The 13,750-nt window shown below is 42.8% G+C and overlaps 1 protein-coding gene across 2 annotated transcripts; it reads left to right on the top strand.

Annotated features, from left to right (window-relative positions):
- Positions 1-375: 375 nt before the first annotated feature.
- Positions 376-12,251, top strand: CCNK (cyclin K). Of its 2 annotated transcripts, XM_081861678.1 has the most exons (12): positions 376-565; positions 1,131-1,390; positions 1,894-1,975; positions 3,541-3,672; positions 4,003-4,071; positions 5,476-5,581; positions 6,848-6,905; positions 7,619-7,788; positions 8,714-8,985; positions 9,876-9,909; positions 10,117-10,188; positions 10,930-12,251. In XM_081861678.1, the coding sequence occupies exons 2-12, from the start codon at positions 1,194-1,196 to the stop codon at positions 11,544-11,546; spliced, it is 1,809 nt and encodes a 602-aa protein (XP_081717804.1). In that variant the 5' UTR covers positions 376-565; positions 1,131-1,193; the 3' UTR covers positions 11,547-12,251. The 2 variants fall into 2 exon arrangements, with proteins under 2 accessions (XP_081717804.1, XP_081717805.1); XM_081861679.1 differs by lacking the exon at positions 4,003-4,071 and having other exon boundaries at positions 377-565.
- Positions 12,252-13,750: the final 1,499 nt, after the last annotated feature.

The raw sequence follows: 13,750 nt of genomic DNA, 5'->3' as shown, positions 1-13,750 counted from the left end.
CACACTTTTGAAAGGGTGGGGCGCGTGCGCGACAGCCTGAGGGAGGGAAAGGGCAGCGGAGCGAGGGCAGGAGAGGGGGTGGTGGTGTTGCGAATTCTGATTGGCGGGGATAAGAGCTCCGCCCAATAACACCGCCCCCTTCCTCACCCCGTACGTCTTCTTCGTTTCCCCACCCCCCCGCCTCTTGGAGAGCTCATTGGCTGGAGTCATCCGCCTTCGTTTCTCCCGTGCGTCCCTCCCATTGGCTAACGGAGTCGAGGGTAAAGCGGAGTGGGTGAGAGACAAAACCAAGCTTCGTCTCTCTCTCTATCTCGCTCAAACGCGGACGTGCTTGGAGGAGGGAGCGCCTGCGCGCGCGCGCCGGGAGAATGGAGGAGGCGGGATTAAGAGTTTAAGGTGGGCTTTCGATTGGCGGAGGCGACTCGCACGTTGGCGTTTCTCCCGTAGCCTGCGTGACGCGACGACGTCGGCAACGTCTCTGTCGAGGCTCTCTCCCAAGATGGCGCCGCGCAGGGGTTGTCGTTGATGCTTCGACGCGTTTGGCTCCCTGTGGCGCGTTGCTTCTGTGAGTCGTTCTGGGGAATGCGAGTGGCTGAAAGAGGGTTATAGGCCCCCCGGAAGTCTCCTAAAAAGGGGGTCCCTCCTAGAAAGAGCTTGTGGCGGCGACAGTAATGATGGTTGGAAAAACGTTTGCTCCACTCTTCCCGTTTTTGCCTCAGCCCCTCCTGAAACCGCCTTAAAAGGGCTCTTGAGGAGGTTTTTTATAATAATGATGATGATAATGATAATATATTTATACCCCGTCCATCTCGCTGGGTTTCCCCAGCCACTTTGGGCGGCTCCCAACAGAATATTAAAAACGATAAAACATCAAACATTAGAAACTTCCCTAAACATGGTTGCCTTCAGATGTCTTCTAAAAGTCAGATAGTTGTTTATTTCCTTGACATCTGATGTTAATGATATAAAGGATGTTTATATCATAATAAACCTATGTCATAATAAATTAGTAAATTTTAAGGTGCCACAAAAGGCTCTGGTAGATTCCTGTTATTTGTGTGTGTGACATTTTGTGTGGGAAACTGTTGTCTTCTGGTCATAAAACTAAATCCTTTCCCCCCTCACCAAAGGTTCAGAAGTTGCCCTGTAAAAAAGCCAACGCTTGAAAACCAGGAACCGTTCGGCATCAATAAATGAAGGAAACAAAAGAGAACTCCAGCCCTTCTGTAACATCGGCAAACCTGGACCACACGAAACCATGCTGGTACTGGGATAAGAAAGACTTGGCTCATACGCCATCACAGCTAGAAGGACTCGATCCAGCTACTGAAGCAAGATATCGGAGGGAAGGTGCTCGCTTCATATTTGATGTAGGAACCCGTTTGGGACTGTATCCTTTGAGTTGGGTGTTGCACAGTTGGTTGGGTGTTGCTTTTTTTTAGCAGTTGAGAATTCAATTAAGATTGTTCTTGCTTAAACACCTGAATACTTTAAAGTCAGGCAAAGTAAGTGTTGAGTAGTTCCACCTGAATATTTAAGTCAGGGTTTCAATAGCTTGTGTGCAGTGATCTGTCAAAGTGGCTTATAGGATGGGAGGGAGAGTACCCTCTTGCCCCTTCCACCCTAATACTGGGGACAGTCATGAAATTGCTTTCTTGCAAAAGGGTCAAGAGAAGTTCGTTGCAATGGATCTGTGACACTGGCACTATGCATGGGAGCGTATTCTTGGCAAACGACCCTATGCAGATGCACCATCATTTAAGTTGTCATCATAAGTTGTCAAATTAAGTTGTCATCATTTGCGTTTTGATGCATCATTCAGTTTCATTTGCAGTTAATCTTTATAGCTGGGTTTGAGCTAAAATCTGTTCACAGCCTTATCTTGTAATCCAGACATTATGATACGCTAGCAACTGGGATAATTTATTTTCATCGATTTTATATGTTCCATTCCTTCAAGCAGTTTCCAAGATATGTAAGTATAAATATACTGTTTTTATTCAGAAACTGTTAATAGTGCTCTGCCATTCATGTGTATTGTCCTAAACCCAGAAGTGACCAGAAAACATCACAAAATGTGGCAGAGTGGGGAGTTTGCAGGCTTTTTCATTGATGGTTCAAATATATGCGATTTCACTGGTGTGCAGGTGCCTCTAAACATAGCGCCTGCATAAATGGGAGGGGGGGGTTGCCTGTACAGTCCATAATTCAAACTATAGTTAGGCTATAGCTTAGCATTTTTGCTGGGATCATGCCATAATATGCTACATTAAATAGGGACAGTTTATTTTGCAAATTAAATTTCTACCAGTCGACAAATCTGAGGGTGAAATTGGTGATTTCATAGTTGTAGCTCGGCTCCCAAAGCCTTGGGAGTTGAACATTCCAGCTCCTGAATGATTGAAAACCGCAAGTGAGTGTTCCAGTTTTCGAACGTTCTTTTGGAAGTTGAATGTCCGACGGGTCTTCTGCTGTTTCTGATTGGCTGCAGGAGCTTCCTGCAGCCAATCAGAAGCCACCCTTTGGTTTCTGAACGTTTAGGAAGTCAAATGGACTTGCAGAACGGATTCCGTTTGACTTTTGAGGTACGACTGATACCTTGGAAGTCAAACAGAATCTGTTCCAGACGTCCATTCAACTTACGAAAACATTCAAAAACCAAGGCACGGCTTCCGATTGGCTGCAGGAGCTTCCTGCACTCAGTCAGAAGCTATGTCAGACATTCAGATTCCAAAGAATGTTCACAAACTGGAACACTCACTTCTGGATTTGTGGCGTTCGGGATCCAAGGTACAACTGTATAGTGATTACATTGCCATTAGGTGGCCTATTAAAAACAGAAGATTGAACTAAGTGGAATATAATGTAAAATCATGTTCCTATAGTCCCAAGTTGTAAAGGTCATATGAATGCCACTGTTACACTTCATTGTGTGCTCTCACAAGTGGCACAACCCATTGTGTGTACAAATCCAGCATGACACAATGCCATTTTTGTTTGCAAAATTATTTCATGGCAGTGTTAGCTGCTATGGTTTCTGGCAGCTCTTTTATTATCATGATGCATTGACCTTGGCCAAGTACAGCAATAAAATCTTATACAACTTTCCAAAATACTAGTGGTGATGGAGAACAGTTGGTAGGGGCTTCAGTGTGGTGTGCATGGTCCCACTTGTGCCTGCAAAGGCCTTCCCTGACACCCACGGGACCCCTCTCCCTCTCTTCTCATTGCTTGAAAGAAGCATTTTATTGCAGCAAATAGGAAAGGTTGTAGTGTGTGTTTGGTTTCAGTCTGAGTATCGTGCCCTTGACAGTTTTTCCAGTTTGCAAATGTGTCCATGGGCCCCAAATGGTTGACAGCCCCATCACATCGATCAGATATAGATTTTTTCTTTTGTATGAGTGGATAATCTGTTCTTCTTTTATAAAATAAAATTATTATTTCCTCTGAATTTTATATTTGGGCAACTTCCTAAAGGAGATATCTCCCTCTCCCTCTCCCTCTCCCTCTCCCTCTCCCTCTCCCTCTCTCTCTCAATAGGTGACTGGAGCTTGCTGTCTCTTCCTAGCAGGAAAAGTTGAAGAAACACCCAAAAAATGTAAAGATATAATCAAAACAGCTCGTAGTTTGTTAAATGATGTGCAGTTCGGGCAATTTGGAGATGATCCAAAGGTAAACGGACATGTGCTAAGGATGCTTTAACTTAAGTTAACATGGTACAACCCTAGTAATATTGTCTGTAGATATTTAGTATAGCACATGGTTTTAGTGATAGTGTTAGAGTAAAATAGTGTGAACTAGAAGTCTTCTTAAGCTAGATAAAAAACTTGATACTTTTAAAATAAAATATTACCAGGACCTTTCATCAGTATTTAAACAGCTGGAAGATATTTCAGTGGTTGGGTTCATTTAGATAGTATTTTTGCCATATGTTATTTTCAAAGGCGATGTGTATTGCAGTGCTTGTGTGTTGTTCTCCTTTGCGTTTGCCTGTCTTTTCAGCAAAGAAATAATCCACTGCACAGGGGAAGCAGTGAAACTGGCCACACAGAGTGCAGCCATATGCATACAGTAAGCAAACTGGAACAAATACACTTTTGTCACTTATTTCTTTGTTATAGTTATAATAGGCATTTTGTTAGCCACGAAGTCTTCAAAAAATTAACATATGCTGGAAAGTCTTGCAGGTTAGCATGAATATAGTATTTCATTGGCTTTTTTATGCATAATTTGGTAAACAGTGTACATGTCTCGCTAGACAGTACTGCCGCATTATTTGTGAGTAACTTTGGATGTTTGGAAGCTTTTGAACACCTCTTGGAGCAACTCCCTGTAAATATCACTGTGGTTGTCTATTTTTTGTGTAAATTTCTGTAGACCCAAGCCTTGAGCTAGTCATAAGGCACTCAGATAACCAATATTAGTAATAAGGAACTGCTTGTCCACTTTGACTTCTGGGAATGTTTCCTCCAACTTTGCTTGGAGTTTTAGGCTAAGAAGCTCCCGTCACACTTTGATGGCTGAACAAGCATTTGGTTCCACTCCTCCCACCTTCTCATAGCCATGGATGGTTGCCTAGCTCTTGCACCTAGTACTATAAGTAATGGGGGGAAATGAAAGAATATGCTCAGGGAGTACTATCAACTTCCAAAGTATCCCTTTATGATGGATATTTTACTTTGGCTGTTGGAAGGCATTCCTGAAATAATTGAAATCCGGAAGCTCGTATTTCTTTTCCTAGTAATTAGCATTTGACTGCACTTCTGTGCAGTTTCACTCTTTCCCCAAAACTGTGTTGCAGTATTATGGACTTTTTAAAAGAAAAAGACAAAAACGTGGTTGTACAGCAGGGATCAGCAACAGGATTTGCAATTGGGCTTTATTGTGGAGATAGTACTAGCTAGGAAAGTAAGCCCTCTCACTGCCATGAAAACTTGTGACTTCCCCCATTCCACCTTCCTCTTCTCTTCCCCTATTTTTCCCTTTCTGTGACACTTTGCCAGCAGATCAAGAGGGTGGTTTTTTTGCCAGAAGTGGAAAATGGAGGCACACAAGGCTTGATCGTAATCATGGTTCCTTATGCTCTGCTCTTTGTTGTCTCTATGATCTCTAAGTCCACTGTGATGCCAAATATAGGATATGAAAAAATAATAAATAGGATATGAAAGAAAAAAAAATGGTTCTGGTCATCAGTGAGGTAGAAGGTGATTTCCAGTTGCTGAACATTGTTGCACAACCACAATAATGTGGGTGCTTATATGCACTCATTTTATATAGCTGTTAAAAGCAAAATTTTAGTTTTTAAAATTAGGTGAAGTTACTACAGACAAGCCCAGAAGTAGATAACCCTCGATGTGGCTATCCTTGGCATTATTGTGTAATGCCACCTGGAATTTTATAAAATGTAAAAATAAAAAAAAAATCAGTTGGCTTTTTGGAGTAATGGAGTCCTTGCTCTCTTCTTATGATACTTAGGAAGAAGTTATGGTTTTAGAGAGGATCTTGTTGCAGACAATAAAATTTGACTTGCAAGTGGAGCATCCTTACCAGTTCCTGCTTAAATATGCTAAGCAGCTCAAAGGTATGAAAATAGCATTGCATTTCTCAGTGCTGGTGTGTATAGGTGATGTCATATTCATTTCCCCCTGCTGTTTGTGTCAGTTTAATCAGCCACATTTTTAGAAGAAATTATTGAAGGGTGGGAGGCAGACAGATGAAATGTCTGATAGGCCATTTAGCATATTTTGCGCTGAATGTGTGTGTTTCATGTATGCCATTTGTTTTGTAGACTGAGAGCTGAGCTTACACTTACTCAGGGGCTTCTTCATGCCTTTTCTCAATGTAAAACCCTGTATGTGTACATCATCAAGCCTGTTACGGTTCTTAATTTGCCTCATGAGGCAATTGTCCCTCAGTCAGGCTCACCTGCAGCTCACTTGATGTCATATGATGTCAGGCATGGGGTAGATAAAGCTGCGGTTGAAAAGGAGCAATTGAGAGTGTTATCAGCATCATTCAAATTTGATGCTGAATGCAAGCCACACTGTGTGGGCTGGATCCTCCTCATACCAGATGATTAACTGGTGGACGGACCCTGCACACCTGTCAAATGGGACTTGTAGAAGGTTAGTCACAATTGGATCCGGCCCACCAGCTGAAACAAATTCCCCACTCCTGATAAAGTAGAAAGTTATGTATACAGTGTAGTAGATCAACACACATTTTTATTTTTGTGTGCAGTTAAACTGCAGTGTATTCTTTCTTCCAAGGAGGAGGAGCCATCTAATTCTGCTTAGGTCAAGAAACACACCTCACTTTTTCATTTTCTTTTTAGCTGGAGTTGCCACAGTTCCAAGTAGCAGCTGAGGGCTGTGTGTAGAGAACTATTGTTGAAAAGGTTAGACTTGCACATTGGCTGTTTAGTGGAAGGTGGGGTGTCTGGTTCTAGCCTTTTTGGTTTGGCAGAATGTAGTCTTCTCAAATGGGCTTTGACTGCACAATCCATTGAATCTAAAGCTTCATGCGGTTGTGTGCAAAGTTCACCATCTAGATGGAGATAGCCATAGAGAAATCTGCCTCTGTATATACTTGGTCCCAATGTAGGTAAGGAAAACATGTAAAGCTGTTTTTCTTACTAAGCCTGCAAACTGCAAAAACACAACAAATTTCTTTGGTTTTAATCCTATATACACTTCTGTGAAGACCAGTTTTACTTCATGGGGCTTCTGAGTGAAAATGCATAAGGTTGTGTTACAAATCTGATAATCACCAGGCTGTTTCATTTTCTTAGTAATCCTTTTCTTTTCTCCTTTCCTCTTTCTGTCACGTAACCCCCACTTCTCAATAGGTGACAAGAACAAAATTCAAAAACTGGTTCAGATGGCATGGACGTTTGTAAACGACAGGTAAAAAACCCCCTGCAATCATATGCTAATTTTTACTAAAAATCATTATGCTCAGTAGTTAATCACTTATTGAGGCTTCTGTTCACTTTCTTTTCTGAAGCATTTCCAAAAAACTTGAAAATGGCATTATTCAGACTTTTAGTCTACCCCATCCCACATCCTTGGCCACACATGACAAGTGCTCTGCAATGTGGCTATAGTTGTATATTGAAGTGTGCAGTGGATGGAAGAGGAACATGATGTGGGAGTGCTAAATCAAGTACCTGGAAATGGTAATGGGCTGGATGGGTGCCAGTAAACTAAAGCTCAGTCCAGAGAACATGGGGGTGTGAACAGTGGATGATTCATCCGCTCCATTAAGTGGCATTCAACCTGTTGTCGAGAAGGTTGCACTCCCCTGAAGGATCAGGTTTATAGTCCTGAAGTGCTCATTATTCCATCTTTGTCACAGGAGACACAAGCAGCCTCTGGTCTGAAGTGCCATTTACTAGCTTAGCCCTCCCTGGGCAAGGGATAGTTTCACTTCAGGTTTCCAGGCCCATTAGAACTACTGTGATGCATTGTGCATGGGGCTGCCTTTTGTAAATAGTCCAGAAACTTCAGTTAGTAAGATTTATTTACTGCCTTCCTGCTAAAGGACTCCCAGTGGTTTATGTTTTATAATACCATATACCAGTGTCTGATGATAATGGATTCTGGTTTGGTTTTTCTAGTCTGTGCACTACATTGTCGCTGCAGTGGGAGCCTGAGATCATAGCGGTTGCTGTCATGTATCTGGCCGGCCGCTTGTGCAAGTTTGAGATTCAGGAGTGGACATCAAAGCCAATGTACAGAAGGTGGTGGGAGCAGTTTGTGCAAGATGTACCTGTGGATGTCTTGGAAGGTACCAAAAGTATTTGCTGCCTGAAACATTTCTCTCTGAACCATTACCTTTACAACAGACATGATTTATACAACTTGAATACAAACTGCTGTTTATTATAAACCAGAATCTAGCATGATAGCTCAGTTGGTTAGAGCATGGTGCTGATAATGCCAAGGTTGCAGGTTCGATCCCCATGTGGGACAACGGCATATTCCTGCATTGCAGGGGGTTGGACTAGATGATCCCTGGGATCCCTGCCAACTCTACAATTCTGTGATTCTATTTAAATAAACTGGGGTCTTCGCAGCCCTCATTTAGAGCCTGTCTTGGAAAAGTACTGTTTCATGTTCTATTTGCCTCCTTCCTAATATTGATAAATATTTATCAGTGTTTATATCATACCTTTTGAACCTTATGGAATGCTTTGGGTCCTTCAGTAAAACCATGTTTAAAAAGGGCCCATACTTTTAAAGAAGCATTCACTCAACAGTTTGCCTTCTAATGGTTTTGATCTGTTTTGATCTCAATCTGGTGAGCAGAGTTCTACTCACATAAAGCTCTGCTGGTTAAGGGGGGGGCAAGTTTCATTTATTTCTTCTTTCTGAGGCCCTCTGTGCCCCCTCAAAATTTGCTCTGGCAAGCACGAGAGAGCAGCACAGAAGAGGTGATGGGGGAGACAGGGGAGCTGCAAGGGAAAGAGGGAATGGGCAACAACCTCATATGGGGGCAATTGTTTGTCATGGCCAGCTGAGAAGCTGGCAGGCACTCAGAATGTCATATAAAGGAAAGCTAAGAAAATAAATGAAGTTTGTGGTTCCTTGGAAAAGCATTAGATAAAATGTTTCTGGTATGTTTTTGAACACAACTTACAAATATAAGTCTCACGCTTTAGCTGTTCACCAGTGTGTGAAACTTTCTGTCTTTTATTCCATTGTTTTAAAAGACATCTGTCACCAGATCCTGGATCTGTACTCGCAGGGGAAGCAACAAATGCCTCATCACACCCCACACCAGCTGCAGCAGCCTCCTTCCCTTCAGTCAACGCCTCCGGTGCCTCCAACCCAGCAGTCTCAAAGCTCAGAGCAGTCACAGGCGCAACAGCCGAAAGAGTCTCAACAGGCAGGACAGCCGCCCCCACCCCCACCTCCGCAAACACAGCCATCTAAAAAACCATCTCCTCAGTCAAGTCCTCCCAGGCAGGCGAAAAGACCAGTGGTAAGAATAACAGAAATGATATTATTGCATTGGAAAGTACAGTGGCCATTTTTTAAATCAGATGTTGGTAACAGGATGTCTTACTGGAGAATCTTTATGCAATACAGAACTTACATAAAGCTCTTAACTGCACATGAATAGAATAAACAAATATCTAAAGTTTTGAGAAAGCATGGAACAATATGAAAAGGTACATGGTGTTGCAGTTTTATTGATTGATTGAAATTACTTATAAGCCATCTTTTTATAAGCCCCCAAAGCAAAGCAGATTCCAACAGCAGAATATAAAGCATAATGAACTGAAACTGTAAAAACACAGTAATCAGTGGCAGCAGCCAGCAGGTAACATTAATCCTAGGTTAGCTATAACATTACAAAAATAGTTAAAAATGAAGCAGCAACACTAGCCTAATTAAAATGCTTAACCATAAGAGAGCAGCAGTAAAAATGTTTTCATTGTCCTGCAACAAAGGACCCTGGTGCATCCCAACAAGAACGGAGCTGAATCACTGTGTTGCCACTACTGAGATATTTCCTTTCGAAACATGGGAGCTGAAGTTTTATCAAGTGACTGTTGGTGTTTGAAATAAGGGAGCATGCACCAATTTGTGCCGCATGAAGCTATGGTCAAAAGATCACAAGCTAAAAAGATTCAACTATTTGGCTGTTAAAATATTGAAAGGGTATGAATTTATGCGACTGATGTCATCATATTAAGGATTTTGATCATAATATTTTTTAAAAATATGATTCTACATATGACCCTAACTCTTAACTGACCAACATTTGATGTCCAGAGAGGCTAATTTCGGATTTCTTGATACTCAGTGCTTTGAATACTGCTGGTGTGATTTGAGTGTTTGATTTGCAGAATTTTTTCTCACTAACAGGCAGCATCACCAAAGGATGAAGCCAAAACTGCAGGTATTTCCCCCCTTTTGTTTTAAAATGATCTTGTTTTGTATGGTAAAACAATGGTTGAATTATTAAAGTGTACTATTATGCATAACTACCCGCAGCTAAGTCACAATGAGTGTTTAATTGCATTGCTATTTTCTTTGAAGAAAACTTGGTTGCTACTCTTTTGGGTGTGACACTCACAAGATCACCTCTGTTTTGCTCTATTTTCAGAGGCTCCTCCTCCTAAAATTGCAAAAATTGAGACTTCGCACCCACCAGCACCCCCTGCGCATCCACCACCTGGTAAGTTCTGCTGCCATCTGCAAAGTGGGTGTTGCCTTCTCTGTTTTTCTCTGAAACTCTACATATGCTGGAATTGTCAGCATATGGTTAGCACAGCACAGCCCACAGGAGCCCAGGATTTGGATGGCTATTGCAATGGTGTCTCTGGCGGCCCCTCTCTTACATCATGGATGTTGGCTCATGTTTCCACTAACCCGACCAGTGTAACAAAGATGGCATTCACACCAGAAACTTCCTTTTCCAACGCTCCCTTTCTGCTAAAGATTCCCTCTGCTGTTGTTTTGACGAAAGACATTGGACACATAATCCGGCAGGAAGGGAGTTTATAAGTCTCTACTGCAGCTGAGACTATTAGGCCAAAATAGTTATTGTGCATTGTTGAGGTTTTGTTACATGTAGGAAGCTGAGGTTGCCTGGGAGCATACTGTTGGTTGAGGTCAAGTTCAACCTCATCAGGACAAAGGAAAAACATGTCTTCTCCCTTTCATGTCCAAGCAAGCAGCATAAGCAATAGCTATACACAAAACAGAAGTTCCCAGCAAGCTGTGCTGGAGTGTAAACAGGCATGTGACACACAACAGTCACGCCTGTTCCTCATAAGGTGGAACGGAATATTCTAACACATAGGTATCAGCTCCTAACACGTACAGATCAATTGCCCAGTTAGTTGTCAGTGTTCTTTCTGTCATGCGCAGATGCAGTTGTGACTGAAGTGTTGTGTTCTTTGTTGCTGTTTTTCAGAGCATAAGCCTCCTCTGACCGCCGCTGTTTCCATGGCAGGCGATCAGACGACTACAGCAGATTCTGTAGACATGGCAAAGGTGCAGATTGCTCCTCCGTCGCATCCCGCTCCTGTGCATCAGCCACCTCCTATGCCTCACCGCCCGCCACCTCCGCCTCCGCCGTCCAGTTACATCACCGGCATGTCCACCACCAATTCTTACATGTCGGGAGAGGGCTATCAGAGCCTTCAGTCAATGATGAAGACCGAAGCACCGACCTACGGAGCTCTGCCACCCTCCTATGGACCTCCAACTCACTTACCATACCACCCGCATGTGTACCCTCCCAACCCTCCTCCTCCTGTCCCGCCACCCACGTCATTCCCCCCACCAACTATTCCTCCTCCTACCCCGGGCTACCCGCCACCGCCTACCTACAATCCTAACTTCCCCCCTCCCCGGTTACCTCCTTCTCATGCTGTCCCGCCTCATCCTCCTCCAGGACTGGGAATGCCACCAGCAAACTACCCCCCTCCTGCCGTGCCCCCTGGTGGGCAGCCGCCAGTGCCACCTCCCATACCGCCACCTGGGATGCCACCTGTTACTGGACTTGGACGTGCTACCTGGATGAGATAGCAGTTGTACATAGCATACGCTTTAACCTGGGGGGTGGGGGAGGGAAATGGTTTAAACAGGATAGCTGAGCATCAACTAGGGGAATAGTCTGTATAATGAAGAGGCTGGTGTATGGAATCTAGGAGGCAGTGACTTAGAAATTTGACCAGTCTGTTCACGGTTAGTAGAGAGCAATGTAGGCTTTTTGTTTCAATATTGCAGAGCTAACTGAAATCCAAGTTGTTCCGAGTTCATTCTAGCACTGGATTACTTTGCACTAGTGAAGATGTTTTAAAAGCCATATTGGCTAAGTTATATTGATAAGAAGAAAACTTGCTTCTAGAAATCAGTGCCTACTTACTGAGTATCGGGATTAAGGTTAGCATTCCATCCGAGAGACCCTTTATGGTTTTCATTTATGTAGTGTTCCAGCAACACTTAGAGGCAATTTTATTTAATATATATGCACATATATAACACTCAACAACTGATTGCTGATGAGCCTCCATTGATGTCTGGCTTTCTGTCATTTTTGGTTTGGAATGTACTGGGTTCTTGACCTGTAATGTATGTTTAAACCTACATGCAAATTCCTGTACATAAATACCTATATTTTCTAAGTGTGGAAGTCTGAATGTAATGGCATATTGTGATTTACAACTTGGTTAAAAAAAAAAAAAAAAGGCTGACTTTGTGGAAATGTACCCGAATAAACCTGGTCCTGGACTCTAGTGTGGAAAAGCAGTCATTTATCCCAATAGCATTAGATGGTTGCAGCGCCTCTCCTTCCAACTCAAATTGTGCTACTCACAGTCACATCACCTCTCTGAATTACTTAACTGCTCTTCTGATACTTCCACCCTTCCTACCACATTTTCTGTGTCTCTCTGCAAGGCATTCCTAGAAAGAGACGAAAGGAATGCCTTAGCAGTTGATAGATTTTGCTTGCTGCTCTAAGTCACAGTCAGCTACTGGGCAGCCAGATGATGGCAACCAATAGTTTTGCTTAAATACCAATTGGCTAACCAGGAGAAGGAGAACCAGTTCTATCAACTAGAAGGTCCTTCATTAGAGTAACCTGGTCCTTTGCTTGTTTGTGGTGTTGCTGCAGAGCTGGGGGTCCCTGACGTTGGGTCCAACAAGACTCCTGCTTTCTCCATTTTTTAAAATGAGTGTGAGTGTGTGTTCATGGATTGTTAAGGATCCTGCCTCTTTGTGAAGGTGTTGGCTGCTTTTTCTTGTTTTGATGGTGATAGATGTTTTGCTTATTTTCGATGGCAGAGTCTGAGCATCACTAGTTCTTTCTATGAAATGGCTATTTTGTGTAACCTACAACAGGTTCTTCAATTTCCAGATGTACTCCTGGCCCCCCAAAAAGAAATGGGTTGCTGTAGAGCATTATGGTGGGAGGATAAAGAATGACATTTAGGCATGTTCACCTATAACAGGCATGAACCAAGTCTTTTTCTGAACACATATTTCGATCACCCTTGGCAATTCATGAAATCACATCCTTCTATTTTTCCATGATCACATCTTTGCATTGACTTGCTGAAGCTTCTTCAGGGGGAAAGAATTGTCCTTCAGTGGTAGAGCATTATTTGACTTCACCCCTGGAGGCACACTCCATTGTCCTTCGAGACAGACCGATGCCAATAGCAGCAGCACATAACATGGCAAGGACTGTGCTGGGTAGAGAACATTTCTGCACATAACTTGTATACACTCATCTTTCCACAGTGCCTATGAATGGTTTTCGATGGCATGTTTGCTCCCAGGTATAGATATCTATTTTCGATTTCTGCTCCTTTTGAAATACTGTAAATGCTTAGGAATAACCAGCAGGTCAATGACATGGTTCTGCACTGTTTATATTGACAGCAGGACATCAGATGTCGCCAGAGCTCAAGCAGATCCATTTCAGCTTGCTGCAGGCTTGGCACTCTCCAATAAATTTTGTCAGCTGTAGCAAGGAACACGGTGTAGCACTTTCATAAAAGCCACACCATGCTATCAAAGACTATTACACAGTTTCCTGGGAAATGATCAACATGGCAATCTTTACAGCTAGAGGAGAAAAGTCAACGGGAGCTGGTTTGCTGGAGTTTGTATAATAGGGGACTTAAGTCTTAGCTAAGCTTTTCTGGACAATGTAAAAGAGAAATTGTTTTCAGAAAGCATCACTTTTCTTTTGATTAGTGAATGCTTTCTGGTTATGCCTTTTA

The sequence above is a fragment of the Podarcis erhardii genome (genome assembly GCF_964252035.2).
Source record: "Podarcis erhardii genome assembly, chromosome: 1".
NCBI classification, from domain to species: Eukaryota; Metazoa; Chordata; class Lepidosauria; order Squamata; family Lacertidae; genus Podarcis; species Podarcis erhardii.
The sequence above is the reverse complement of the archived record's forward strand: the minus strand, read 5'-3'. Positions and strand labels throughout refer to the sequence as shown.

What these genes read in the sequence shown, in the direction of transcription:
- CCNK (XM_081861678.1), top strand. Translation starts at nt 1,194, where the DNA reads ATGAAGGAAACAAAAGAGAACTCCAGCCCTTCTGTAACATCGGCAAAC. An exon ending in GGATGAAGCCAAAACTGCAG is followed by an intron (nt 9,910 to 10,116) that starts GTATTTCCCCCC and finishes CTCTATTTTCAG; the next exon opens with AGGCTCCTCCTCCTAAAATT. An exon ending in CCCTGCGCATCCACCACCTG is followed by an intron (nt 10,189 to 10,929) that starts GTAAGTTCTGCT and finishes GCTGTTTTTCAG; the next exon opens with AGCATAAGCCTCCTCTGACC.